Source organism: Lolium perenne, chromosome 3 (assembly GCF_019359855.2).
Source record: "Lolium perenne isolate Kyuss_39 chromosome 3, Kyuss_2.0, whole genome shotgun sequence".
Taxonomy (NCBI): Eukaryota; Viridiplantae; Streptophyta; class Magnoliopsida; order Poales; family Poaceae; genus Lolium; species Lolium perenne.
The window spans coordinates 320,564,929-320,592,454 of NC_067246.2; the positions used below are offsets into that span (position 1 = coordinate 320,564,929).

General features: G+C 53.0%; 3 protein-coding genes and 1 long non-coding RNA gene across 6 annotated transcripts; 2 read left to right on the top strand and 2 right to left on the bottom strand.

The window, feature by feature from the left end:
• Positions 1-2,493: 2,493 nt before the first annotated feature.
• On the top strand, positions 2,494-8,209 carry LOC127345649 (calcium-transporting ATPase 1, plasma membrane-type). Its single transcript, XM_051372135.2, has 7 exons — positions 2,494-2,732; positions 4,583-4,637; positions 4,740-6,688; positions 6,774-6,932; positions 7,010-7,181; positions 7,270-7,562; positions 7,651-8,209. Exons 1-7 carry the CDS (start codon positions 2,538-2,540, stop codon positions 7,957-7,959), a joined length of 3,132 nt encoding a protein of 1,043 aa, XP_051228095.1. The 5' UTR covers positions 2,494-2,537; the 3' UTR covers positions 7,960-8,209.
• Positions 8,210-15,270: 7,061 nt separating this feature from the next.
• On the bottom strand, positions 15,271-19,284 carry LOC127340359 (uncharacterized). The gene is made up of 5 exons (XM_051366119.2): positions 18,914-19,284; positions 18,715-18,787; positions 18,241-18,636; positions 17,831-17,949; positions 15,271-15,339 (listed from the first exon to the last, which is right to left on the bottom strand). The coding sequence occupies exons 1-5, from the start codon at positions 19,250-19,252 to the stop codon at positions 15,271-15,273; spliced, it is 996 nt and encodes a 331-aa protein (XP_051222079.2). The 5' UTR covers positions 19,253-19,284.
• A 249-nt stretch (positions 19,285-19,533) lies between these two features.
• LOC139838267 (uncharacterized) lies at positions 19,534-21,558 on the bottom strand. The gene is made up of 2 exons (XM_071827661.1): positions 19,990-21,558; positions 19,534-19,911 (listed from the first exon to the last, which is right to left on the bottom strand). The coding sequence occupies exons 1-2, from the start codon at positions 20,866-20,868 to the stop codon at positions 19,534-19,536; spliced, it is 1,257 nt and encodes a 418-aa protein (XP_071683762.1). The 5' UTR covers positions 20,869-21,558.
• A 360-nt stretch (positions 21,559-21,918) lies between these two features.
• LOC127345650 (uncharacterized) lies at positions 21,919-25,852 on the top strand. 3 transcript variants are annotated; one of them, XR_007878791.1, is made up of 5 exons: positions 21,919-22,355; positions 22,440-22,578; positions 23,288-23,397; positions 23,562-23,756; positions 25,257-25,852. It is a non-coding gene; the product is annotated as an uncharacterized lncRNA (long non-coding RNA). The 3 variants fall into 3 exon arrangements; XR_007878790.1 differs by lacking the exon at positions 25,257-25,852 and adding an exon at positions 24,998-25,250 and having other exon boundaries at positions 23,562-24,893; XR_007878792.1 differs by lacking the exon at positions 25,257-25,852 and adding an exon at positions 25,012-25,250.
• The last annotated feature ends 1,674 nt before the right edge of the window (positions 25,853-27,526 follow it).

Consider the following 27,526-nt stretch of genomic DNA (forward strand, 5'->3'; position numbering starts at 1 on the left):
AGCTCGATAATTTTGCCCGGTTTCTTGTCTACCGGCATGATTGTTTCCGGCATAGCCCTCCTTAGCGTAGCCTCCGTTTGCCGCTTGGCCTTTTCTGCCGGCACCATATTGCCCGGCTTGTTGCTTTCCGGCAAGAACCGGATCATACACAGTCATCTGCTGTGCGTTCACTTCTTTTTCTCTTCTTCTGTCCGGATGTGGGGACGATGCCTGCCCATGGGACTTGCTTCCGGCATTCTTTGTTGAACGCACGGATTTCGAGGCCGCGGTCTTGTTCAGCTTAGCCAGCTGCTCAGCATTTTGCTGCTCAATAGTTTCTAGCAGCTCTCTAACACGCTCTTGCTGTTTCGCCAAAGCATCTCCGGAAAGCGACTCGCACAATTCTACTGCAGCTTTAGCAGCTTTTATGGTTTTATCCGGGCTACTGTATTTGGGTTTTTCCACAACGCTAATAGATGCAGAGGTACTTTTGCCGGCAAGAACTTCTTTGCGCAAATCTTGATCTAGGTTTCGAGCTTTTAGCCGGTTTTCCGGCATCCTAGCGGCATGCGCGCTAACAGAAGCAAAGCCATGGGCAGCGTTGTACTCACGTAGGGTTAGGTTCAGCTCGCGCTGCGCCCGAATGATGTCCTTGCCGCTCTCGAGCACCTTTTGGCGCTGCGCCTCCAGCTCTGCCTGAGCCACCGCCGGATCGATGTTCTGCGCGATGGGGGTGGCGAGGACGTTCATCGCCGCTTGGAGCGGTGTTTCTGGTGGCGCGGATGATGCTCCCGCTGCGCCTGCGTCGCGCTCCAGCGGTGGCTTGGCCGCACGGGTCGAAGCCGCACGACCAGCACCTTCACCCACAGCTTCTTTTCCTGCACCAATCACACCGGTCATCATTACCTCGACGCTGCCTGCGGCGCGGCCAGCGCAGAGCCATCTTGGCGGGTCCGGTGCCACCAGCACCGGCGAGAGGCGCTGGCGCACAGGGACGGTGCCGAAGTAGACGCGGTGGCTGCCAAACTCGATGACGCGGCCGTTCTTGGGGAAGACGCCGCCGTTGGCGAAGCAGCCTGCGTTGTTGTTGATGAAATCCATGGCGTAGATGCGCTGCACGAGCGCGGACACCGTACGCTCGCCGGCGACCTCGAGGATGCCCGCCCGAATGTGAACTCCTTCAAGCGCCGCTTCATGCCCCACGGTGGGCGCCAACTGTCGTCGTGGTGAACAGACAGATGCCATAGGATGGCTTAGATTGGGGCCGAATGGACGCTAGAGGATTCGGGGGAGGGTTTGCGATTAGATGGGAAGAACTTCCGGATGGTTTCCTCAAGAACTTGGCCAGGGCCAGAGGTTGAAGAAGAAAGACACAAGGAAGAACCCTTTACTAGATCGCTGGCTTCATTGATTTCAACATGATTACAAGTGCATGAACACAAGTTCTATCGTCTAATCTCCTCTGTATACGCGCTATCTCTTCGTACCTCTCCCGTAAGGATGGCTGCCCCCTCTCCTTATATAGGGGAGAGGGTGGCTTACAGAACAAGAAACCCTAATGGCATCTTTGACTGGACAAACTACTTTATAAAGCTACTTTACAAAGCTACTTTAATCATAGATGACACCGGGGTCCTCTTTAATCAGGGAGGCTGACGTCCTCCGGCTTCTTTCTTCGTCATCTTCTTCTTTATCGTCAGCCCTTGTCTTCTTGCTCCGAAGGGAATCTTTGACCAGCCCTGCCGACAGGCCCTTCTCTCCGGTAGCTTCTTTACCGGGTTCCGGCATACCCCTTTGGGGATACCGGCCTAGCTTCACTTAGCCCAAACTCCTACCTTTGTTTCCGGTAAGAATATTAAACCGGTATCTCGATGGCTCAAACCATCCGGTTTGGCATGCCTTTGGCATACCGGGGGTTATCCCCCCAACAGGAGCCAACACGATGAGGTGCACGCGAATGGAGGGGTGACGCCAGGATGCAGGGCACGGGGTGCCCACATTCCAGTCGACGATCTAGCTGGAGCATCGGTGCTTGCGAAGAGGACGAGAGGAAGGCGAACAAAAGAGTTCCTCTAAAGAGTGCTAGGTCTCTTAGAGAGTTGGGCTTCTTTCGGAGGCCACTATTATAAATTTTACTCTTCTAAAGATTTTGAGGGATCGGCTAGGTTCAGGTTAACCCCTAAAACAAAAAATCTAATGCTCTATAACAGTGTTTAAGGGATCGGCTAGAGATGTTTTAGGACGAAACAATATAGTAGCACATTGTTTCATTATTTTTGGTTGCTACAAAAAAGACGGTAAAAGAGTATCTCGGCTCCTGTCGATCAGCCATCCAACAGGATACCGGAAATAGCACGTGCATGAGGCTGACTATATTTAGCAGGTCCGTACGAGACCTCCACTCATTGTGGAAAGCACGGATCGCGGCCGAGCACCAGAACATGACTAAAATTCCATGAGACTTGCATTCAAACGACTACCTCCTCTCCGCGAGGGATAGACCGAGTTAGAGATAGAGAGTCAGGAGGAGGGTTCGATCGATCGAAGGATCGATCACCATGGCTTACCTAAAGAAGAAATCCATGGAGTTTCTGAAAACTTTCGATGTACCGTCGAAGAACCCGTCGGAGGATGCACAGCGGCGATGGCGGGAGGCCGTCGGCACCCTCGTCAAGAACCGCCGCCGCCGCTTCCGCATGGTCCCCGACCTCGACAAGCGCTCCCAGGCAGAGACCCAGCGCCGCAACATCCAGGTGATTTATCCGATCTTTTTGGTTCATCGATCGATCTCTCTGCGCGACATGTATTCTCATCTCGCCACGCGCCCTAATTAAGGGGTATTAGTCAATCTACTGCGCCTGCGTGCATGGCCATGGCTCGATTAATTTGATACAAGTACAATTGCGGGGGATTAATTCGTCTTTAATCTGCAATGCGTTAGGATTGCTAGTCAATTTTGCACAGTATTTACATTCAAAAGTCGGCCATGAAATTCTCTGGTCTGGTCAACTGAATTTGTTGGAAAACAGTAAACTGCAACGCAGATACTAGGACAGTTACATGTGCTGAAGTACACCGGCAAATCACATAAACATGCTTTAATAACGGTCCTTAATAAGAGATAAAAAAAAAGTTGAGAGATGACTCTCACTGAGAGGAGAAAGAGGAGAGCTTCGCTGTCTTCATGTAGTATAACGTATATGGAAGAATTGACCTCCCTTAATTAAATGTCAGGTTTCATGAAGTCGTGAACACCAACGAATGACTTCTTTTTGGGATCTAGTACTAGCACGAATAGATGCGCAACTTTTTTTTTGAAATCTGCTCCGGCACGTCAACACAAACAAAAAAAAAACTTAAGTGGGTAAGAATATATATGGAAGAAATCAATGGGTTTATCTGGTTTAAATACTTTACTAAAATCAATTGTAACAATACAAGTATTAGCGTTTTTTTAAAGAGGCAAAAGCTTTGCCTGAATGCCTGCTATGTTGATAGTGAAGGTAGCACCAGATTTACAAGTACTATTAGTCATCTGAGAATTAAGATAATTGTCTTTTCATGGAGAATTAGTCACTCCTTATTACTTACTCCCTCCCTTTTATAAAACATGGCATATGTTTTTAGTCAAAAGTCAATGTACTGTAACTTTAACCGATATAATATAGAAAATAATATGAACATATATACTACCAAATCAACTTTAGCACCACAAAATACATTTTCATAGTGTATTCGTTGAATAGTTTAGATGTTTATATTTATAACATACAATAGTGGTCAAACTTGTAACATGTTGACTTTTAACTAAAAATATACACCTTATTTTTATGAAAGTACTATCTATGTTTGTAAATATAAGACATTTTCCTAAATATAAGATATTTTGGGGTTCAAATTAAACAGAGGGAGTAATACACTATTTTGCCATGCCACTAACATGATAAACAACATGACATGGTTTTAAAAGACGACTTTTCATGAATCTATTAACCTTTTATGCTCTCTTTGGATTGTAGGAATTTCACGGGACTTTTGTATGATTCCAATACTTAGGATTTTCCTATGAATTGCCTTTGTATCAAATGAATGATGCTACTTAGATTTATGTGGATTGAATTCTTATGTTCCGATCCCATAGGATTTTTGAACATCTATTCCAATTTCATTTTTAAGACACAATCTTGTTTTGTGTGTTTTTCATGTATTTCATCTAAACGACTATTCCTACATTTTTCTGTGTTTTACAATCCTTTAGATTTCTCTGTTTTCTTATTCATTTGTTTTCCAATACTGTGAACCAAAGAGGCATTTGTACGTTACACGAGATGCACATATACACCATCCAAGTCCAAAGGAATTCAGATGACAAGTAAATTATCTTTTATTGTCACCTTATTTAAACATAAATTATGAACCAAATGGTACAAGCTGTTCCACTGAGTTTTAAAAATTATTTACTCCCTCCGGTTCATATTAATTGACTCTAATATGGATGTATCTAGACATATTTTAGTTCTAGATACATACATATTGAAGTCAATTAATATGAATCGGAGGGAGTAGAAAAACGTACCGACAATCTTTTGTTGCATTTCCACAGGAAAAGCTTCGGGTTGCACTGTACGTGCAGAAGGCCGCACTGCAGTTCATCGATGGTATGTACACTGTCTGAAAAAACATTCCATATTCCATAAGATTTATGACCAAACAATCGATGATAAGAAAATTTGCAATGCTCCTCCGTCCCCTCGCCGCAGCCGCCCGCCGGACGGAGCATCCGCTGCCGGAGCTGGCGCGACAGTGTGGCTTCTCCATCAGCGCCGAGGAGCTGGCCTCATTGGTGCGCGGCAAGGACTCCAAGAGCCTTCGCCTCCACAAGGGCGTGGACGGCCTCGCGCGCAAGGTTAACGTCTCCCTCGCCGACGGCATCAAGTCCGACGACGTGGGCCTCCGCACCGAGGTCTACGGCGCCAACCAATACGCCGAGAAGCCGCCGCGCACGTTCTGGATGTTCCTGTGGGACGCCTGCCAGGACATGACGCTCATGCTGCTGGCCTTCTGCGCCGTCGTCTCTGTCGCCATCGGCGTCGCCACCGAGGGGTTTCCCGGCGGCATGTACGATGGCGTCGGCATCATGCTCACCATCTTCCTCGTCGTCGCCATCACCGCCGCCAGCGACTACAAGCAGTCGCTCCAGTTCCGTGACCTTGACAGGGAGAAGAAGAAGATCGAGATTCAGGTGACGCGTGACAAGTTCCGGCAGAAAGTGTCCATCTACGACATCGTCGTGGGCGACATCGTGCATCTGTCCATCGGCGACCAGGTACCGGCGGATGGGTTGTTCGTTGACGGTTATTCCTTCGTGGTGGACGAGTCGAGCCTGTCCGGCGAGAGCGAGCCAGTGCACGTGTCGACGACGAACAGGTTCTTGCTGGGCGGGACCAAGGTGCAGGATGGGTCGGCCAGGATGCTGGTAACGGCTGTGGGGATGCGGACGGAGTGGGGGAACCTCATGGAGACGCTGAGCCAGGGCGGAGAGGACGAGACGCCGCTGCAGGTTAAGCTCAACGGTGTCGCCACCATCATCGGCAAGATCGGGCTCGCGTTCGCTGTGCTGACTTTCACCGTGCTCATGGCGCGGTTCTTGTACGGCAAGGCGGGTTCCCCCGGCGGTCTGCTGGAGTGGGGCATGGAGGACGCGCTGTCCGTGCTCAACTTCTTTGCGGTGGCAGTCACCATCATCGTCGTTGCCGTCCCGGAGGGCCTGCCGCTCGCCGTGACGCTCAGCCTTGCGTTCGCCATGAAGAAGCTCATGCAGGAGCGCGCGCTCGTGCGGCACCTCTCGGCGTGCGAGACCATGGGGTCGGCCAGCTGCATCTGCACCGACAAGACGGGCACGCTCACCACCAACCACATGGTCGTCGAGAAGGTCTGGGCTGCCGGCGGCGCCACCACGGTGAGCACCGCTAAGGGCTTCGAGGAGCTCACTTCGTCCGCACTGTCGGAGGGGTTCGCGAAGCTGCTGCTGGAGGGCGTCTTTCAGTGCTCCGGCTCGGAGGTTGTCCGCGGCAAGGACGGCACGACCACCGTCATGGGCACGCCCACCGAGACGGCCATCCTCGAGTTCGGGCTCGGGGTGGAGAAGCGCACCTGCATCGAGCACGCCGCCGCCGCGAAGCTCAGGGTGGAGCCGTTCAACTCGGTGAAGAAGACGATGGGCGTGGTCGTGACGTCCCCCAGCGCCGGCGGCCGCCCACGCGCGTACCTCAAGGGTGCGTCCGAGGTCGTCCTTCGCAAGTGCAGCAACGTCGTCGTCGACCGCCACGGCAGCATCGTGTCCCTGACGGAGAAGAACTACGGCAAGCAAGTGGCCGGCGCAATCGACACGTTTGCTTGCGAGGCGCTGCGCACGCTCTGCCTGGCGTACCAGGACGTGGGCGGCGAGGGCGAGCTCCCCGCCGACGGGTACACACTGATCGCGGTGTTCGGCATCAAGGACCCGCTGCGGCCGGGGGTGAGGGAGGCCGTGGCGACCTGCCACGCTGCTGGGATCAACGTTCGCATGGTCACCGGCGATAACATCAGCACGGCCAAAGCCATCGCGAGGGAGTGCGGTATCCTGACAGAGGAGGGCGTTGCCATCGAGGGGCCTGACTTCCGGCAGATGAGCCCCGACCAGATGAGGGCGATCATACCGAAAATCCAGGCACGTACTCATCAGTCTCCGCTTCTTCGGAATTTTGTAGCAGAGCGTTGGTGCCGATGGTGACATTCCATGGTGTGTCTTGCAGGTGATGGCACGGTCGCTGCCGCTGGACAAGCACACGCTGGTGACCAACCTGAGGGGTATGTTCAACGAGGTGGTGGCCGTCACCGGCGACGGCACCAACGACGCGCCGGCGCTGCACGAGGCGGACATTGGTCTTGCTATGGGCATTGCCGGAACAGAGGTTTGTGTTGTACCGTACCTCCATGCCATTTTCTGAAGAATTCGTTGTTGAGTTACAAACTGTTTGTGAGTTGTCAGGTTGCCAAGGAGAACGCCGATGTGATCATCATGGACGACAACTTCTCGACCATCATCAACGTCGCCAAATGGGGCCGCTCCGTCTACATCAACATCCAGAAGTTTGTGCAGTTCCAGCTCACCGTCAACGTGGTCGCCCTCATGGTCAACTTCGTCTCGGCAGCATTCACAGGTACACGAAGCTAGACTCCATTGATTTTACACAGACACAAATCCCTGCCATCTGTGCACTCTCTTGATTAAACCTTGCAATGTTTCAGGGAGCGCGCCATTGACGATCGTCCAGCTGCTGTGGGTGAACCTGATCATGGACACTCTCGGCGCTCTCGCACTGGCCACCGAGCCGCCGAGTGATGCAATGATGCGGAGGCCACCCGTGGGCAGGGGCGACAACTTCATCACAAAGGTCATGTGGAGGAACATTACCGGCCAGAGCATCTACCAGCTCCTTGTGCTCGGCATCCTCCTCTTCAGAGGGGACAGCCTTCTGCAGATGAACAACAACGACGACCTGCTCAACACCTTTGTGTTCAACACATTCGTCTTTTGCCAGGTACCCGATTTTCCTCATGCAGATCCTCTACGAACTATCAAAACACACATGTATAAAAAATATTCTGCTTCCATGATTTGTGTAACAGGTTTTCAATGAGGTGAACAGCCGGGAGATGGAGAAGATCAACGTCTTCAGCGGCATGTTCAGCAGCTGGGTCTTCTCGGCGGTGGTTACCGCCACCGTCGTGTTCCAGGTGATCCTCGTGGAGCTGCTGGGGACGTTCGCCGGCACCGTGCACCTCAGTGGCTGGCTGTGGCTCATGAGCGTACTGATCGGGTCCTTCAGTCTCGTCGTTGGCGCTCTCATCAAGTGCATCCCCATCAGTTCCGGCGACGCCTCGTCTGATCGACACGACGGATACCAGCCAATCCCCACCGGACCTGGTGCCGTGTGATTTTGAAAACATTTTGACCCCTTTTTTTTGTTAGGAAGAAGAAGAAGAAATTGTGATTTACAAACAAACCTTGCAGCTTGTTTTTTTTTTTTGAGTAGGTGGGTACCGGAACGGACTTATTATGATGAAGACCGTTCTGCGTGATTCGAGCATTTTTTGTCTTTGTTTCTGACTTTCTGTTACATTCTTTCTAGCAAAACAATGCTTCTGAAATTTCATAGTCAGATCAGTGTGAAATTTTAGGATTTCATCTGCACAAGGTTTTAAGCAAGTGGGGAGTTTCTCCTCTGAGAGCTAGACTAGACTGTTCTAGCGCGTGCCCCATTTATGTCCTACATATACATAAGTAGGACATGTTACAAGTTGGTCTCTATAAAGATTAATATTTACATTTCGCAACACACGCCCTCAAAATGGGGATAACATTGTAGAGCCCCATCTTGGCACAAAAAAAGATAATACAAACGCCTAGGCTACCCTTTGGCAAGAACATCAGCCAATTAATTTGATGAGCTCACGTAGGGCATGCATATTACTCCTTGATGTAGATTCTCCTGTATAAAATGGTGATCAATTTCAACATGTTTTGTTCGACAAGTTCGGAGTAGTCCAAGTTCACCAAAGAGAATGTGCAACAATAACACTTCAGATACACCATGTACCATTGCCCTAAACTATGCTTCAGCCGTGGAACCTACGACCACATGTTGTTTCTTACTAGGCCATGTGACCAAATTATCTCCAAAAAATGTAAAATAACCACATGATGTTACCTTTTGGATGTATAAAGTAGGCCGCGACCAGGACAACTCTTTAGGTATCAAATAATCCGAGTGACAACATCCATATAACGAGAACGAGGATCAAGAATAAATTGACTTACCACACTCACGACAAAAGCAATATATGGTCGGTTATCAGACATAACTACTATATTAAACGGGAACAAACTTCTTTTTTATGGGAATTTTGAAGAGGATTGAGAATTAACAAGGTTGTAACACGTGTTGTTCTTTTTCACTCTCGTGCTTCCGTGTGTGCAGTTCAGGGGATGTGTAGTTTTTTTGGGCAACTTCAGATTTATTTGCTACTGACACGTGCAGACTGCAGAGTTTCTTATGTTTTTGGTCCAGGTTCCTTCATGGTGGGCTGTTTTGGTGGTGTCTCTTGGCGTGAACATAGCTGGGACATGGCTTGAGCTGTGGTGGGGACATCTTGCGCTAGAAGTGTCAGAATTTGCACGTTCTGTCGGCCTCTTCTTTCCCCAACTCAATTTCTGCTCTCTGAAGAAAAAATCAATTCATCCATGGACCCGAATTATCTCCACCGCCTCCTCTGCCCGACCTCCTCCATATGGTTTTTTCTCTCCCACCTCGACCGCTTCTCCCTGCCTGAGCCACCATGCCCCGGCCTGTTCCTCGCCCTGATCTCCCCTGTCGAGTTTCCATGTGGCCGCCTCTCTCTCAGGAGTGGCTGACTGTCGGAGGGACCAACGGCCGTGGCCCGTGATGGGGATATGCCCATAGGGGGTGGGTCGCCAGTCCCAGTCGCCATGAAGATAGAGGCTTGGGTGGATCGCCAGTCGCCTAAGCGACTGGGCCCTAAGGCGACTGGGCCGTGATCCCAAGGAGGAGGTCCACACGGCTGGACAAGAAGATTACTTGCGAGAGGGATAGCGGATCCCGGATTAGTAGCAACTGATATGATTCGGAGTTATCTCCATGTAACCCTAGGCCGGGGGTGCTTATATAAACCCCCGAGCTTAAACCCTAGAGGACACCTTACTCGAGATCCAATCTCCCCCTGTAAGCTCTCGGCGTAGCCGCCGACTGAGCCCCCCCATTGTAATTCTCCACTGAGCAATAAAGATCTAGCAGGACGTAGGCCTTTTACTCTCCGGAGGGGCTGAACCTGGGTAAAACCCTTGCGTCTCTTGCACCTCGACCCGTAGATGGCAATGTTCCCTTCCCCTCGCATCAATGAAGTGCTACCCCCTGTAGCATCTGCCGTGGTTACATCCACGACAGTGGCGCCCACCGTGGGGCATGGGACATCAAGCCTTCGAGCTACGGCGAGGCCCTACTCGCCAGTTCGGCGGCCGGTTGCTTCCGGCAGGATGATCGCCACCGGCAATTTCTTCCACATCCAGCCAAGCACCTACCGGCCCGCCTCGTCACCTCTCACACACGCCTGGATGGTGCCGATCGGCTCCATCAACCTCTTCGTTGGGCTCGCCGGCGTCAGCGATCCCTCTCGAGCCTCGCCCCGCCGCTCACACGACCCCTTCGCGCCCGGGCAGCTCCTCACCGCTACTCGCCCGGTCACCGGCGAGGTATACGCGGAGGCTGAGGCGGCCCTGGGAGACGATGCCGAGTCGGCGGTCGTGGCACCGACCGCTAACTCCACCGTTGCCTCGGCAGCCACCGACTCCGCCGACACCATCCCGGCCATCAAATCCATCATCGCTGCGATCGACGCCGACTTCACCGACATCATCGCTACAACGTCGGTTGCGGGATCCACCGCTGCGTCCCCGATCGCCCGCTCCATCGCCACAGCATCGACCAAGGACTCTATCTCCCTGGTCTCCCACCCGAGCGACTTCGAAGGTGGCTTCGAGGACGACTCCATCCTCTCCCTCTTCGGCAGCGATTACGACTCGGACTGCGCCGAGGCCCCGCGTTACCGCTACCCGACCGCAGTCTTCATGGCAGGGGGTGAAGGAGAGATCCCAGTCCGACGCCTTCACCACTCCTCCCCGCAACCGCCACCGCGACCGAGATCGAGGCACACCGGGCGGCCCTCGAGGAGCAGAGGAAAAAGGAGCTCGCCGAAAGGCAGAAATTCCGCCTCGAGCAAGATGAAGTAAGGGCCGTGTCCCACTATCGTCAGCAGCGAAACCGCCGGCGCATGGAGCGCGCCCGCGCGAGCGACTTTCCCAGCGCACGCCTTAACTTCGACGACCCAGACGGAGAAATCCGGGTCGCCCGAGTCCAAAACCCTGACATCCCGGAAGGAAGTCGGGCTGCTGCAGATAGAGCAGCGCGCGGAGCACCACCGCCACCCCCACCACCACCACCCGAAGTTCCTCGGGCAGAGGTCGACGCCAACGGCCTACCACTGCACTCGTCTCCAGCCGACAACGTGGCAGCTGCGCAGGCCGTCCTCGCAAGAATCCCCGAAACGGGAGACGGCGCGATCCTCGTCCAGCACGCCAAGGCTTTGGTAGCCAAGGCATTGGAGCAGCAGCACGCCGCAGCCGACTCGCAGGGGCGACTCTATTCGCGCACATCCGCCAGTCGCGCGGCGTCGTCAGACGCGGCAAACCGCGCAATCGTCAACGCCAACAACGGCCCGCCGCCAGCACCGCGCGCGGCCCACTCGTCTAACAACCGAGTCGAGCCGCGCCCCGCTCCGGGGATGGTCGGCGCTAACGGGCAGCCAGTCGACGCCCGAACCCACATCGTCAACGACCAAGAATGGCGGGCGCGCAATCGATTGAACGACCGCCACGCCGATGAAGCCCCGCGCCGTAGCGCGTTCACCCGAATCGGCCCCGCTTGCTTCGGGCCGATGATTAGAGGCGAGCCGTACCCTGTGGGGTTCAAAGGACCCCGCGACATCGAGAAGTACGATACAAGCATTGACCCCACTGTCTGGATCGACTCGTACGCCATGGCAATGGGGATCCAGGGCCACTCCGAGTTACTCGCAGCGCGATACCTGCCCCTCATGATGGACGGCGTCAATCGCCATTGGTTCAACACCCTCACCGTCAACAGCATCGACTCCTGGGAAGAAGCCCGCGCCGCGTTCATCCAGCACTTCGCCAGCGCATACACCCGTGCCACAACCATAGAAGACCTAGATCGCTGCGTCCAAGGCCCGCGCGAGTCGACCCGCCGGTGGGTGCAGCGCTGGCAGGACATGTGGACGACCTCCAGCGGCATCGCACGGACACGGCACCCATCGCTTCCGACGCTGCTGCCGGTACGAACCACTAAGCGCCAAGCTCCGTCGCGTCAGCAGGGACAATATCTCAATCTCCGAGCTCTTCGACATCGCCACCCGCTACGCCGATGAAGACCCTACAGTCGACTCGGACGACGAGTACGGTCAACGACGCAATCGCCGCCCTGCGCACACGGAGCCTCGGCGTGGCGACTACCGTTTCGCCGGCCGGTCCAACAACGGCAAGCGCCGCGGAGAGGGAGGACACAACGAGCTAGTTGCTACCACCGATTACGAGCAGCGCGAGCCAAAATCGTTTCGGCGCGACACTCGTCCACCTCGGGAGGATCGGCCTCAGCCCAAGCGCTTCGACGCCCGCAGCCTCCTAGACGCACCATGCATCTATCACAGCAAGGAGGGCAAGCCCGCCAACCACACGACGGGAAATTGCTACTCCCAGAAGCAGATAGAAAGAGCTCGCCGCGCCAAGGAAAACGACGGCGGCAACCAGCACAAGGAGCGCGCCAAGGACCAAGACCAGCACAAGGGAGAGGGCTTCGGTCGCAGCGCCGGCTCGCTCCACACCTTCACCGGGGTCGGCGACAGGCGGGACAGGAAGGTCCTCGCAAGGGCAGTGGCGGTACACGCAGTCATACTTTCCGACGTACCCCGGTGGCTCAACTGGTCCGAGCAAAGCATCACCTGGAGCCGCGAAGATCACGCCCCCCGCATCGAGTACCCCGGGCGAGTGGCGCTAGTCGTCAGGCCCAAGGTCGCCGACTACTGGCTACCAAAAACCCTGATGGACGGGGGAAGCTCCATCAACATCATGTACTACGACACCTTCCAGCGGCTTGGCCTGCCGGACTCACGCCTTGAGAACACCAAGGTCACGTTCCACGGCATCGTCCCCGGGCGGAAGGCCTTCCCGATCGGCAAGGTGACGCTGCCAGTCACCTTCGGCACGCCCGTGAACTACCGTACCGAGCGGATAACGTTCGAGGTGGTGAACTTCAAAAGCTCTTACCATTGCGTACTCGGCCGACAAGCGTTCGCCCGCTTCATGGCGACCCCACACTACGCGTACAACATGATGAAGATGCCAGGGCCTCGAGGCGTCATCACCGTCCATGGCGACCCGGAGATGGCATTGGAATGTGAGGACGACAGCGCCAAGCTCGCCGACGCCGTCATCGCCGACGAACAAGACAACTCCGCCGAGCTCGCCAAGTACCCAGTCGACCGCAACGACCCCGCCATCCTGGAGAAGCCAACCGAGCTCGACTCGTCCGCAGCAACCTTCAAGGCCGCAGCAGGCACCCGCCAAGTAGATCTTGTAGAAAACGATCCAAGTAGGCAAGTTACCATTGGGACGGGCCTGTCCGCCCAATAGGAAAGCGCGCTCATCAAGTTCCTCCGTGAGAATCGAGATATCTTTGCATGGAAACCATCTGACATGCCAGGTGTCCCGAGAGAACTTGCTGAGCACAAATTACATGTCGATCCCACCGCGCGACCCGTTAGGCAGGCAATGCGCCCTGTGGGAGAAGAACGGCGACGCGCAATCGCCGAAGAAGTAAACCGGCTGCTCGCTGCCGGCTTCATCATAGAAATCAAGCACCCGAAATGGCTGGCAAACCCAGTCCTAGTGCTAAAGAAGAACAAGACGTGGCGAATGTGTATCGATTACACAAGCCTCAACAGCGCGTGCCCCAAGGACCCATTCGTCCTACCACGAATCGACCAGATTATCGACGCGGTCGCCGGGTCCGAGTCGCTATGCTTCCTTGATGCATACTCCGGGTACAATCAAATAAAGATGGCCAAGGAAGACCAAGAGAAGACTGCATTCATCACACCCCTAGGCGCCTACTGCTACACGTCCATGACCTTCGGCCTCAAGAACGCCGGAGCAACGTACCAGCGGTGCATGAACAGCTGCTTAGAAAGCCAGATCGGCCGCAACGTGCATGTCTACATCGACGATGTGGTGGTCAAATCGACTCGACAGACAGACCTCGTCAGCGACCTCGCCGAAACATTCGCCAACTTACGGCGGTACAAGATCAAGCTCAACCCTTTGAAGTGCACCTTCGGGGTTCCATCAGGACAGCTGCTAGGCTACGTCGTCTCCAAGCGAGGCATCGAACCTAACCCGGAGAAGACACTGGCGGTCATGCGCACCAAGCAGCCAGCATGCCTAGTCGACGCGCAGAACTCGCCGGTCGAGTCGCCGCCTCGCCGCTTCATACCCCGGCTCGGAGACAAGGCCATGCCACTATACCGCTTGCTCAAGAAGTCGGAATCATTCCGGTGGACAGACGAGGCGCAGCGGGCCCTAGAGGAACTCCAGCACGCCCTCTCGAATGCCCCTATCCTCGCGGCCCCGCTGCCAAAAGAAACCATGCTCCTATACGTCGCCGCGTCGAACCGCGCTATAAGTGCAGTCATGGTCGTCGAACGGAAGGAGGAAGGAAGGGAGCAACTGGTACAACGCCCGGTCTACTACATCAGCGAAGCCTTAATCGAATCCAAGCAACGGTATCCACACTCCCGGAAGCGGGGGTCCGCCGGCCTCTGGGCCCAGCGGCGACTGGCCCCTTACTTCCACGAGCACCCCATCAAGGTAGTCGCCTCAACACCACTCGCCGACATCATCCGCAACCGCGACGCAACTGGCCGGATCGCCAAGTGGGCAGTCGAGCTCGGCGTCCACAACATCACCTACGAGTCACGCCACGCCATCAAATCTCAAGCACTCGCCGACTTCCTCGCCGACTGGGAAGAGGCCCAGCAGCCAAGCTCCCCCGCGGACCTCAAACATTGGACGTTGCACTTCGACGGTTCTAAAAACCTCGAAGGAGCAGGCGCGGGAGTCGTCCTCACATCACCAAAGGGCGACACAGTGAAGTACGTCCTGCAACTCAGATTCGAGCCATGCACCAACAACATGGCCGAGTACGAGGCGCTCCTGCACGGCATGCGAGTCGCAAAAGAGATGGGCGCAACACGGCTGCGCTGCCTCGGCGATTCCGACCTAGTCGCCAGCCAAACTTCCGGCACCTGCGACGCCACAGACGCCAACATGATCGCATACAAACGCGCCGTCGACCAAGCCGGCGCTAGCTTCGCCGGTCACGTCGTCGAGTGGGTTGACAGGCGCAAGAACGAAGAAGCCGACGCGCTAGCCAGAATCGGGTCCAAGCGACTTCAACCTCCTCCGGGCGTCGTCCTGGACATCCTCAGCCACCCCTCGGTGCGCGCACCGCGCGAGCTGGACATTGCCGAGCCACCTGCTCCCGACTCCGCCTTAGTCGCACTCGCCGTCGACAGCACCGATTGGACCGAGCCATACATAAGCTACCTCGAGAGCTGTGCACCGCCGATGGATGAAACCAAAGCACGCGCCATCGTGCGCAGATGCAAGTCCTTCACCATCATCAACAATGAGCTATACAAGCGCAGTGTCTCGGGAGTGTTCCAACGATGCGTCACCACGGCGGAAGGGCGCAACATTCTGCGCGACATCCACGCAGGGGACTGCGGCCACCACGCAGGCGCGCGGTCAATCGTCGCCAAGGCCTTTCGTCACGGCTTCTACTGGCCAACAGCCCACGAAGACGCAATCGCCCTTGTCCGTTCATGCGCCGGGTGCCAAAAGCATGCAAGCTACCGCACATGCCAGGATCGGCATTGAAGACCATCCCCCTCACCTGGCCCTTCGCCGTATGGGGCATGGACATGGTGGGAAAATTCAAAACGGCCCCCGGCGGATATACTCACCTCCTGGTAGCGGTGGACAAGTTCACCAAATGGGTAGAAGCAAAGCCCATAAAGAAGTGCGACGGGAAGACGGCCACAAAGTTCCTACGCGAGCTCATCTATCGGTACGGCTACCCTCACAGTATCATAACCGACAACGGCACCAACTTCGCCAAAGGGGAGATGGCTGACTTTTGCGAAGAAAAGGGCATCCGACTCGATCTCGCCTCAGTCGCCCACCCCGAGTCGAACGGCCAAGCAGAAAGGGCAAACCAGAGCATCCTGCACGGACTCAAACCACGCCTGGTCGTGCCCCTAGAGCGCGCAGCCGGCTGCTGGGCAGAGGAGCTCTCTTCAGTACTATGGGGCATCCGCACAACGCCTAACAGGTCAACCGGCTTCACGCCTTTCTTCCTGGTATATGGCGCCGAAGCCGTCATGCCCACGGACATCGCCTACGACTCACCTCGGGTCGCCAATTACGCCGAAGAAGACAACGAGCGAGCTCGCCAAGATGACATCGATCTCCTCGACGAGGCCAGAGACCTCGCACTCTCCAGAACCGCCATTTACCAGCAGGACCTCCGTCGCTACCACAGTCGCCGCGTTCGGAGTCGCTCCTTCCAAGTCGGCGATCTGGTACTCCGGCTAATCCAGGACAAGAAAGGGATGCACAAGCTGTCCCCGCCCTGGGAAGGACCATTCGCCGTCAGCCGCGTACTCGGCAACGACTCCTACTACCTCATCGACGTCCGCAAGGACGACAAAGGCGAGCCGCTCACTAAAGAGGTGGAGCGCCCCTGGAACATCAACCTCCTCCGGCGGTTCTATACCTAAGGGAAAAATGTAATCCGAAAATTCAGAGGGTAATAAAAATCGCCGACCATTTTTTGATCTCAAGCTCCGACTACCTCTCCTTCACCCGCCAAATATCGTCATCTCTCATCCCGGGACATACCGGCTTAGTCGCCGCGACAAGCGACTAGGAACTGAGAGACCTCCGGTCGCCGCTGCTGGAAGAGAGAAGTCCACGATCGGCCAAGTAGCCGGGCTAACACGGGATGGCGGCGTGACCGAGGCGCAACACCAGGCCCGGTCACCCACCATCTCTCACGCCATCGGGTGAAAACGGCGACTGGAACCCACAGCAGGGCCGCACGCTCGGCCAGCCCCACGGGCCTCGGCGACCGCCTTGTGCTACGTTATAAAGCACACCAATGCCCTCCTCTACCTTAGGTTGGCGAATTGCGTGGCTAAGTACTTCGACTAGGGACCCCGCAAAACGGACCCGCGGCTCGCCAAGGAAAATACGCCCGCAATGATCCCCTTTGGAGTCGCCTAGCGACTGGCTCACCGAGCCACGACGAGTGGCGCGCTACATCCGAACAGCGCAAACTACACCACACCACTACTCCACCCATGAGGCTGCTATTCGTACTATAATGACTACGTACTGCGACTGGGGACGCCCAGCTCGAAAAGGAAAACAGTCAAGTCGATAGCCTTCATTGGGGTCGCAAGGCGACTGACCTGAAGGCCATGGATAGTCGGAACCAACTCCAATGCATCGCCGTCTCAAATAATGCAAAAGCAACCACCGAATCACATTTAAGCAAAAGTCATCATTCTATTTACAACTAACACCCGCTCGCGGGAAATCTAGCTACTTCTTACACAGGTACTCAGGAAACTACGAGGACGACCCCGGAGCCCCCTCTACGACAGGCTCGACGCCGTCATCGCCGTGACGAAATTTCGGCGTGTACACCACGACCGGATATGTAGACAGCGAGCCGGCGGCAGCAGCATGGAAGAGGCGCTCCGCGGGGTAGTCCACCGGGCCCGGCTCCTTCTCCGCGTCACCAGGAGCCGCTTGGCTGGGGATATGAGTCTCCAAGTCCGCGGTCGCCAGTACTCGGTCGGCGAAGGGGCGCACCGCATCCATCAGCCGCAGCACTTCGGCAACATCGAACTCCCCAGTCTCCGAGGGGAAGCCAGCGGTGACCTCCTCCACGTCGAACCCTTCAGAGTAATGCGCCAGCACCATGCTCAGAGCCATGGTAATGCCAACGCGGCAGGAAGAGCGACGAAGCCAGTCAACAACAGCCGGAATGTTGGACACGGCCTTGAAGACGGATGGCGTGTCCCGCGGAATCACCTCCCGCGGGCTCGTGCACCGGAGCGCGGCTAGTATCTCCACCGCGCAGGCGATGATACGCGCGGTCGCGGTCGACAGGCATTCCCGTGGAGTCGCCGTCTCCACGAAGTCGCACGTACCTGCAGTCAACAACACAAGGAAAAGGGAAAAATGAGAACTTCCCCTTCAACGCCGACTCGCCACGCTCGGGGACTGGCCCCCGAGGCCGACTCGCCACGCTCGGGGACTGGCCCCCGAGGCCGACTCGCCACGCTCGGGGACTGGCCCCCGAGACCGACTCGCCACGCTCAGGGACTGGCCCCCGAGGCCAACTCGCCACGCTCGGGGACTGACCCCCGAGGCCGACTCGCCGTGTTCAGATACTCAAACCCCCGGCAAATAAAACAAGAAGTGCGACAACAAGAACTTACCAAGAATCTGCCGCGACATCTCCCTGACGAAAGCCTCGAAGTTGGTCTTCTCGGCCTGCACCGCCAGGACGATGCCCTCGGACGCCTCCTTCTCCGCAGCAAGTTCTTTGGCGTGCTGCTGCTTCAAGGCCGCCACCTCCTCCCGCAGAGACGCGGCAGCCCCACGTGCAGAGTCCCGCGCATCAGTCGCGGCCTCCAGCTTCACCTTGTATTCGGTGATGACGTCCTCCAGCTCCCGGCCCTTCTGCTCCAGGACCTTCGTCAATTCCGCCACCTCCGCTTTCGCCCTTTTCCGGGCCTCTTCGGCCTGCTGCGCCCGGAACTCGGCTTCACGGTAGAAGGACTCCTTGACGAACCCTTCCCGAGCCTCGGCAAGAGCCTTTGCCTGCGCCTCTGCTACAAGAAAAGGAAACGGTGAGAACGAACGCCCGGGCCAGTGACACTGAATGAGGACGGCGAGTGGGCATGACTTACTGCCCAGGGCAATCAGCTTCCGGTTCTTCTGCGCCGCCTCCTCCACAAGCGCGGTCAGCCGCTTAATCTCCGCCTACGGAAACCAAACAAAAATGCCAAGGTCAACAAACAAAAAGCAATAGAGACTCGACTCGCCCTTTCAGACCAAGTCGACCCTCGGGACCGGGGCTGACCAGGCCACGTGTTCAGCGACACTTACCACATGCGCCTCGCCAAGCGCCGTGTGGAGCTCAGTGAAGGTCAATGAAGACGGCGGCGGATGACGCGACTCGGTCGCCCCGTCCGCTCGCATCACCGCCTCAGTCGACGGAACCTCGCCCGTCCGCGTGTCGGTGTCACTGGGCGGGGCGCGGTCCCTGGCGGCCTTGGACCGGCGCTCTTTCAGTGGCTCCGACAGGCCGCCCTCCTCGACGATGTCCTCTTCAACTTCGGGTGCCTTCTGCCCCTCGGTCGATCCAATGTCAGTCGACTCCTCCTCCACCACAGGCGGAGCAACGTCCGGACCCGTCGCCGCACTCGCCATGCCCCCGCGAGCCATGCTGGGTAGAGGACAAACGTTGGCGGTGGGCTCGACGTGGCTAGTGCTCTCCTTCTCCGCTTGACTCCCGGCGGCGGGCTCTTCTGGAGCCGACCCCGCACCCCCAAGGTCGGACGGCGCCGCCTTCCTCTCCGCGGCTTTCTTCTTTGCCTCGGCCGCCCTCGTGGCCGCCACCCCGGTCGCGGGCGGCTTCGCCAAGGTCTTCTTCTTGGACCTACAGAGAGGCGAGGTGAGTCGACACTCAGTCCAGTCGCAGGAAGGATAAATTCGACAAGAAATACCTACTTCACCGTGGGAATCGCTTTTACGCCCGGACCGGCCCGAGCTCCCGCATCGATCGCGTCCTTCAAGGGACGCTGAAGCCTCATGGACCCTTCCAGGAGAGTGGGGCGCAGTCGCTTTGATAGCGGCTCGGCCCCTTCCTTGGAGGGCTCCGCCTTGTCCTCCGGACGGGAGGTCGCCTCCTCTTCAGCCGCGCCCTGGGACGAGGACTCGGCACCCCTCTTCGACCCGCGCGGGAGTCTGATGAAGTCCCGCGCCTCCGAGTCCGACTCGGTGCGCTCCTCCTCCTCGTCGACCTCTTCCTCCTCGCCTTCGGTCATCTCCGGTGGTTCCTTTCCGGCGAGAGGAGGGAGGTGGTCCGCGATCTTCTGCCAACGCTGCAATCGAATCAAAGGAACAAGTCAGAAAGGAAGAAGCGCGGCTAAGCCGCGCGAAGTCGCCATGCGAAGCATTACCTGAGGCGCTGGGGTGTCTTCGGTGTAGGGCTGCAAGCCGTCCTCGAAGGAAGTAAAGGTGGCAGTGGTGATCTTAGCGAGCGCCTTCCGGTACTCGCCCTCGTCCCACTCGGTCGCCGTCGACCGGGTGCGGTCGTTCTGTCCCCGGTACTCCCACATGGGGTGAGCTCGGCACCGCAGGGGGATCAGCCGCCGGCCAAGCCAACAGTTGTACATGTCGACCGCCGTCAGGCCGTCATCTTTTAGCGCCTGGATCGCTTGGCGCATATCCTTCACCACCTTCTCCTGCTCGCGCGGCAGCGACCGGACATTGAGGCGCCGCGGGACGCTCGGCTCGGGACTGTATTGGGGAATGCATACCTCGCCCGGGGGAGTGTACTCCTTGGCGTAGAACCAGAAACGACGCCACAGCGACTGCGCCTTCTTGGGGAGCGCCATGTCGATGAAGCTTTCCCCGGACTTCACCTGGAAGGTGATCCCCCCGTTCGGGATGAGTGCTTCGCTGTTCTTGCTGGCCCGAGTCGCCCGCCCGTGGAAGATGGACACCCACAGCGGGAAGTAGGGCGGACAGCCCAAGTAGCATTCGCACAGCGCCACGAACAGAGAAATCTGCTGGACGCTGTGCGGCCCGAGGTCGGAAACCTTGATGCTGTAGAAGGCCAGCAACTGCCGGAGGAAATCGGAGGTGGGGAGAGCGAACCCGCGATCGAGGAAGCTCATGAAGATCACGAACTCCCCGGGCCGTGGGAGGGGCTCCGTCTCGTTCGCCGGCGGAACCCGCCATCGCTCCTGGTTGAACTCCGGGATGACTCCGGAGGCGACGTACGGGAGGAGAGACTCCCGCGTGACCTTCGACTTGCCCCAACCCTTCGCCGCCATGGATGCGTGTGGAGTGTGGAATGAAGATGAGATGAAGAGAAGATGGGGGATGAATGCGGAGGAGTGTTGAACCCTAATCCTAGGGGCGACCCTTTATACCGCCCGCACTCGCTCAGATTGAGGATGAGATCTGTTCGTTGAATTGTCCCGGAATCGCCGCCCCGCAATCAACGGTCGAGATCTGCGCCGTCACCGGCTGAATAGCCGTTAAACTAGCCGTTAGCGGTCACGTCGAGCCCAACGGTCAACAACATGCAGACGGTGTGCGCCTCGGTCAACGTGAAATCTAGCCGTTGGCCTCTCCACGTGTCTCTATGGTGACTACGCGTCGACTGGCAAACGGCGACTGGCTAGAGCCGACTGTCACACGCCGACTGACTGATCAAATTATGGCGACTGAGACTGCCACCGCACCCGCGACTTTATCTTTGGAAGCCCGGCGGCGACTCATCTTGATCCATCACCGCGCCTCTCCAAGACTTGTTCCAGATCCGCGCTTCTTCACCACCGCGCTTGGGGACTACTGATGGGGATATGCCCATAGGGGGTGGGTCGCCAGTCCCAGTCGCCATGAAGATAGAGGCTTGGGTGGATCGCCAGTCGCCTAAGCGACTGGGCCCTAAGGCGACTGGGCCGTGATCCCAAGGAGGAGGTCCACACGGCTGGACAAGAAGATTACTTGCGAGAGGGATAGCGGATCCCGGATTAGTAGCAACTGATATGATTCGGAGTTATCTCCATGTAACCCTAGGCCGGGGGTGCTTATATAAACCCCCGAGCTTAAACCCTAGAGGACACCTTACTCGAGATCCAATCTCCCCCTGTAAGCTCTCGGCGTAGCCGCCGACTGAGCCCCCCCATTGTAATTCTCCACTGAGCAATAAAGATCTAGCAGGACGTAGGCCTTTTACTCTCCGGAGGGGCTGAACCTGGGTAAAACCCTTGCGTCTCTTGCACCTCGACCCGTAGATGGCAATGTTCCCTTCCCCTCGCATCAATGAAGTGCTACCCCCTGTAGCATCTGCCGTGGTTACATCCACGACAGCCCGGGGCCGCTTCTCATCCGTACATCGCCGCCGCGCCGACGTGTTCTATCGTTCCTCCGCGTTGCAGTCCCTCTACTGGACGTTGGGTGCCAAGCCAGCAGTGTCGCCGCCTGCTTCGGATTTGGGAGCTCGGCACCGGCAGCTAGGCCTGCCGGCGGAGCACCGGCACGCTGATATGGCCAAGCGGGGATTTCCAGTGTCGGAGCGGCCCCCACCGGCCACTCGGTCGCCCGTACTGCCTACGCTCGCGCTCCAGGACTCCTTGGACACGTTGGTCTGCGCTCGCCGGTGAGGTAAAGCAGCGTCCTGCTCCGGCGGATAGAAGACGGGGGCAGCAGGCTTTATTTTGTCCTCTGGTCGGTTCTGCCTTGCAGCTCCGGATCGTTTCTGCTCTGTACATTGCATCTCCCATCCAGCAGTTCAGTTTGTGGATTGCATATGGTAATCCCCTTCTTTTTTTTTTCTTCCTATAATTTATTGCTGCTATTTTCGATTTTACTGATTTTTTCTTATGCGGTGATTCAGGTTCCTACCTTCGTTTCACCAGAAAAGAAGCAGTGGCATTCAATTAGCATGCTTGCAGAGCCTCAAAGTTGTGGAGTGAGATGATGGGTGGTGTACAAAGCACTCTGCGCAGGGCATACAGGTTATGATGAATTCAGAGGTATGAATAATTTCATCATGCACTATATTTCTTATAGCTTACGGGGATTGAACATGCAGACATGATGGAGCAAGTTTGACAATTCAATTTACATGTATAGGGGCGCCACACTGCCACATTGGTTATACAAACTGTTCGCAGAAATGAATTCCAAATTCAGACATTACCACATCCTGGACATCTAATAAAATTAAAATTATTCAGTGCAAAGAGTATCAGAATATAGTTTCTAAATGTCTCCATTAGATTTCCGTCAGCTCTCTCTGAATAGATGATAATTTTCAAAAACCACTCTTACATTTTGAATGACAATATTAAATTACAAAGTATTTGGTTGGAGCTACTTTGCTTTGCCCTCACCATTACAATAATTCATACAAGACCTTACTTTCAAAAAAAAAAAATTCATACAAGAGGATCTCTTTTGTGTTATTCATCTATGTGAATACTGATTCTTTGTTTTAGTTATCTCCTCATGAATAATATTTTTCGGCCTCAGATTTTGTAGTTTTCTGAAGGTTTTCAGACAAGTGGGCATATTTCCTAGCTCATTACCAAGTTTAGATCAAGTTTAGTTTCTGATGCAAAAGACAATAGACATACTTACAAATCTATCCTGTTTTCTTACTGCTTTGTTTTTCTGTGATGTTGAGTTCGCATCCATGCTCCGAGGGGTTTGATCTTTGTTGTGTTTCCACAAATCATGCAGGTTCGAGTGCCATTTGTGTCCCTCTTAGAAAGATCGAGGAGATGATAGTGGGTATTCAATCAGATTAGTTGGCATGCCATGTACTAGACTGAATGAACTATTGAGATCAGGTAAAATATTATGTGCTAAGCAGGCACAAAGCTATAGCATCCAGACTGAAAAATATTGTGCATGCCTGTTTAGAGAATTTCGTACTATATGTAATCAGTAATGTGAACGCGCCATCTGATTGGCTGGAACGTACATCTAATTTGTGGTAAAACCCACATGGCAGGTCAATGGGCTTCGGACATTACTTTGACTACTAGAAGATTTAGGATGGTTGATTGTTTTCTGCAAGGCTCATTCGGACATTACTATTATGTCTGAGAAATCAATTCTCAGTCATTACGTGTGGCAATGATGGTGAAAGTATGTTATGTAGCTCCTCCATTGGCTGCAAATGCTGGAGGTTTTTCAAACTGAGCAGGTATATGATCATAATTAAGTCAGAGCGGTGATCTTTTTTAAATGTAACATGGTGCTATGTACAGTCTAGATACTGTAGTTGATACTTGGGATATTCGAGACATATCTGTGAGAATTTTAAGGTGTTGCCAATAATGTCATTGTTCAATGCCTATTTATGGCTTTTGTGATACTATTTCACATATAGAAATATATTTATATTTTTTCTATAGTGTCGTCAGAATTGATTACACCGCTCTGTCAATACCTCTTAATACAACTTTTATAATTAAAGCATTTTTCTATCATTTTATATGAAAATGTTGTTAATAATTTTCGATTAAGAAAATAGATTGTATTTATGGTCTACATTGGTGTCCAGGTACCAGGTTACATATATTCTATTTCATTCAAAAACTTTCACAATATGATTTCATTTCATTCATAAATTCAAGAGTCTTAGGCCTTACATACAACCCTCTATAAGCGCTTAGAAACTAACGGATTTAATTCTCAAGAGTCTTAGCCCTTAGAACCTGGTCACTTAAATATGCTTTATTGGGCACATATATGCTACTGATGTTTGCATCCACAGTTTTCGAGAATTGCTCCCTAACTGAATAAGTAGCCATTTATGTACATAAACTACAACTTCAAGATATCTTGGTCTTTTAGATTGATACATGAATGCACTAGCTAGATAGTGCTGCGGAATTATATATGAGCTATGGAAGAAACAAGTTTATTATCCGATAGACTAATTTTTATAGGTGCATATGAATTTAGCCAGCATAGCACAATTCTCCCACTCTTCCTTACCACAAGCCCCTCTTTCAAGATACAGGGCTAAAAGACTTAGAATTCCTGACTGTCTATTTGATTCTAGCGGAATCATGAATGTCTGCTATCATTGTTGGATTGTTATGTTATGTCCCTAAAGAGGGCATGTTAAGGAATATTTGCATCATTTAGACAGGATCATTTTTGTCTTGTTCTTACTTACAATAAGCTCTGCTCAGAAATTTTGATTTTTTTCAGTCATTTAAATTCAGGGCCGAGTTATCGATCTAGCAGCCTGATTGTGCCAGTGAAAACGCTGCAACACTGGGTTATTGGCTTCTAGAAAATAGTTTGTAGTCAATATCAAGCACATGTAGCAGTAAGAAATCTCTTTTCATCAGTACTAGCTCACATAAAACTTAGCTTCCATGACAACCTCTTGAACTAATTTGCATCACGGCTGGGTTTGATTCTTCCTCACAGTCTTGGTCATGCAGCGTTGGCTGGCATCATTCAGAGGCTACCTGACGGATCCCACAATTTAATATCTCTTAAGGATTGCTTCGAGGGTTTTACAATTTTTCTTACATATATCTTACTGGTGAGACACTGCAAAAAAAAAGCATCACTATAACTGAATATCAATGCAATAGTCACCCCCTTGAATAGCAATGTCTCCTTATGTGTGCTATTTTTCATTTCAGTCACACCAATTTTATGATCAAAACATGAAAGCTTGCAGATAAAATAAATGGGTCGACCAAAACATCAGAAGACTCAAATCTTCCTACCTTAGAATGCACTTCCTGAAGGTTTTATGAAGGTCAACACCGATGCCTTTTCCGTTGATGAATCTGGGGTTGCTAGCGATGGAGTGGCCGGCTGGGATTACCTGAGAAGTGTCATTTCTCTGCAGCCTATCCGATGAGAGGTTGAACCAACGCTGAAGAAACTGAAGTTGAGTTACTACATGGCCTGCGTCTTAGGGTAAACTTTGGATGTAGGAGCATTGTGACAGAGTCTGACAGCCAGACAGTAATTAAGGCGATCAATTCAAAATTGTGTAACCGCTCTGCCTCATGCATCATTATTACCCAAACTCAGGTGTAGGGATTTTGTTTGCAGTAGCTTTGTGAAAGTAGGTAGAGGGCTGCAATAGTCTGTACCCCGTAAGTTGTCCGCCTTGGAGAGATATCCAGGTTTGTCTGGATCATGACTAGGTAGAGTGCCGAGAAGCGTGCGATCAAAGATTTGTAATTGATTGTAATACTCTGAATGACAGTAATATATAAGCACCTTTTCACCCTCAAAATAAGAACACCAACATAATTGAAAATCTATCGTGAGCTCCAGGCAGAAAAGCCTATCCTTATTAGAATCCTTTTTGCCTATCCTTACTAGAATCTTTCATTTCTAACGCTTAAATTATTTCTACCTTTGGAGGTGGATGGCATGTTTGGGCCATCACTGTATTGGCTGATACTAAAATATTGAATTCATAACTGATTGAGAAGGTTAGAGTTGATTGTCTTTTATTAGTTTCTTTGAACTTTCAGAAATCCAACACTTCCAAGTCATTGGGGTGGGATGTAGCGGCCACACCAAGGGCGAGTAAATCATTATCCTCTCTACAAAAGACGTGGATCTCCTAGGTCAGCATTGCTGCCTTTTGGAGAGAAAAAGAAAAGGCCGACAAAAATATCTAAACATAATAGTAGCATCCTGTTTTTTCGAGAGTACATCAAAGGTGTACCATATTTTTATAGAAGCCATATCATAAATCTGGGCCATCCACCTCTTTTATACAATAATACTGTTATCGTACAATTACATAAGAATCCACATTAGAATACACAGCCCAATCAGCTAACACCGGCTCTCAACTTCATTTCTAAAACATACACCAAGGTTAGCCAACAACCAAATGATAATACGTACAGAATCATATCTAATCACATAAAACTACTAACCAAGTATACAATTACCATACAAAAACAAAACGACAAAGTAGATGATTTTTTAAATCAGAACAGACACAATTTTGAATGGACACAAACATAAATTAGAACCTACATACATTTCCCACCACCAGAAATAACCATCAATTTACCACCATATGGCGCGGCGTGCCGCCGCGCCACTCATTGCTAGTATATATCAATTTACCAACTGATCTTTGGTAGAATTCTTTTTGAATCAGGGCTCACATAGGTTTTCTTCTTTGAGTAAATCTAATATGTACATTCTTTGGGTAAGATAAGGATATTTTGAGCTGATTTCAAACTCTTGAGCTAACTTCCTTTTGAAGAAAATAATCTCTTCACAATAATTTCACGTGAATACTATGTCATCCACATACACAATCAAAATGGCTATCTTGCTTCCATTACGCTTGTAGAATGATGTATGATCAACATTTCTTAAAATTTCCCACATATAGTGATGAAACCAAGCACATGGATGTAGCTTTAAGCCATACAATGATCTCCACAAGGGAATCATGTTACCTTCTAATCTGCATATATACTTTTTCTTGTAAATCATTGTGAAGGAAGACATTTTTAACATCAAGCTGGAAAAGATCCCACCCTAAATTAGTTGCACAAGAGATGAGCACTCTCACAGAGTACATATTTGTGACAGGTGCAAACGTCTTGTCATAACTGATCTCATATGTTTGTGTGTACCCTTTTGCTAGTAGTTGTGCTTTAGACCATTCGACCTTACCATCTAGGTCGTGAACATCCATTTGCAACCTATAGTCTGCGGGAGACAACCTAACAAGCTCCTAGGTTCTATTTTTTTCCTTCCAAATCTCTTATCACATCGAGCATAGCCGCTTTCTATTTCGGGTTCATTGCCATGTCCTAGTTTCTTTTTGTATAATAACATAATCAGAGAAGTAATGTATCTTCGGAACTGAGAGCTACAAAAAAATTGTAGTAGAGGAAATTAGCAATGTTGTTTTTGTATCCTACACAATCTTCAAGTGGCGGAATATTGGAATGGCTA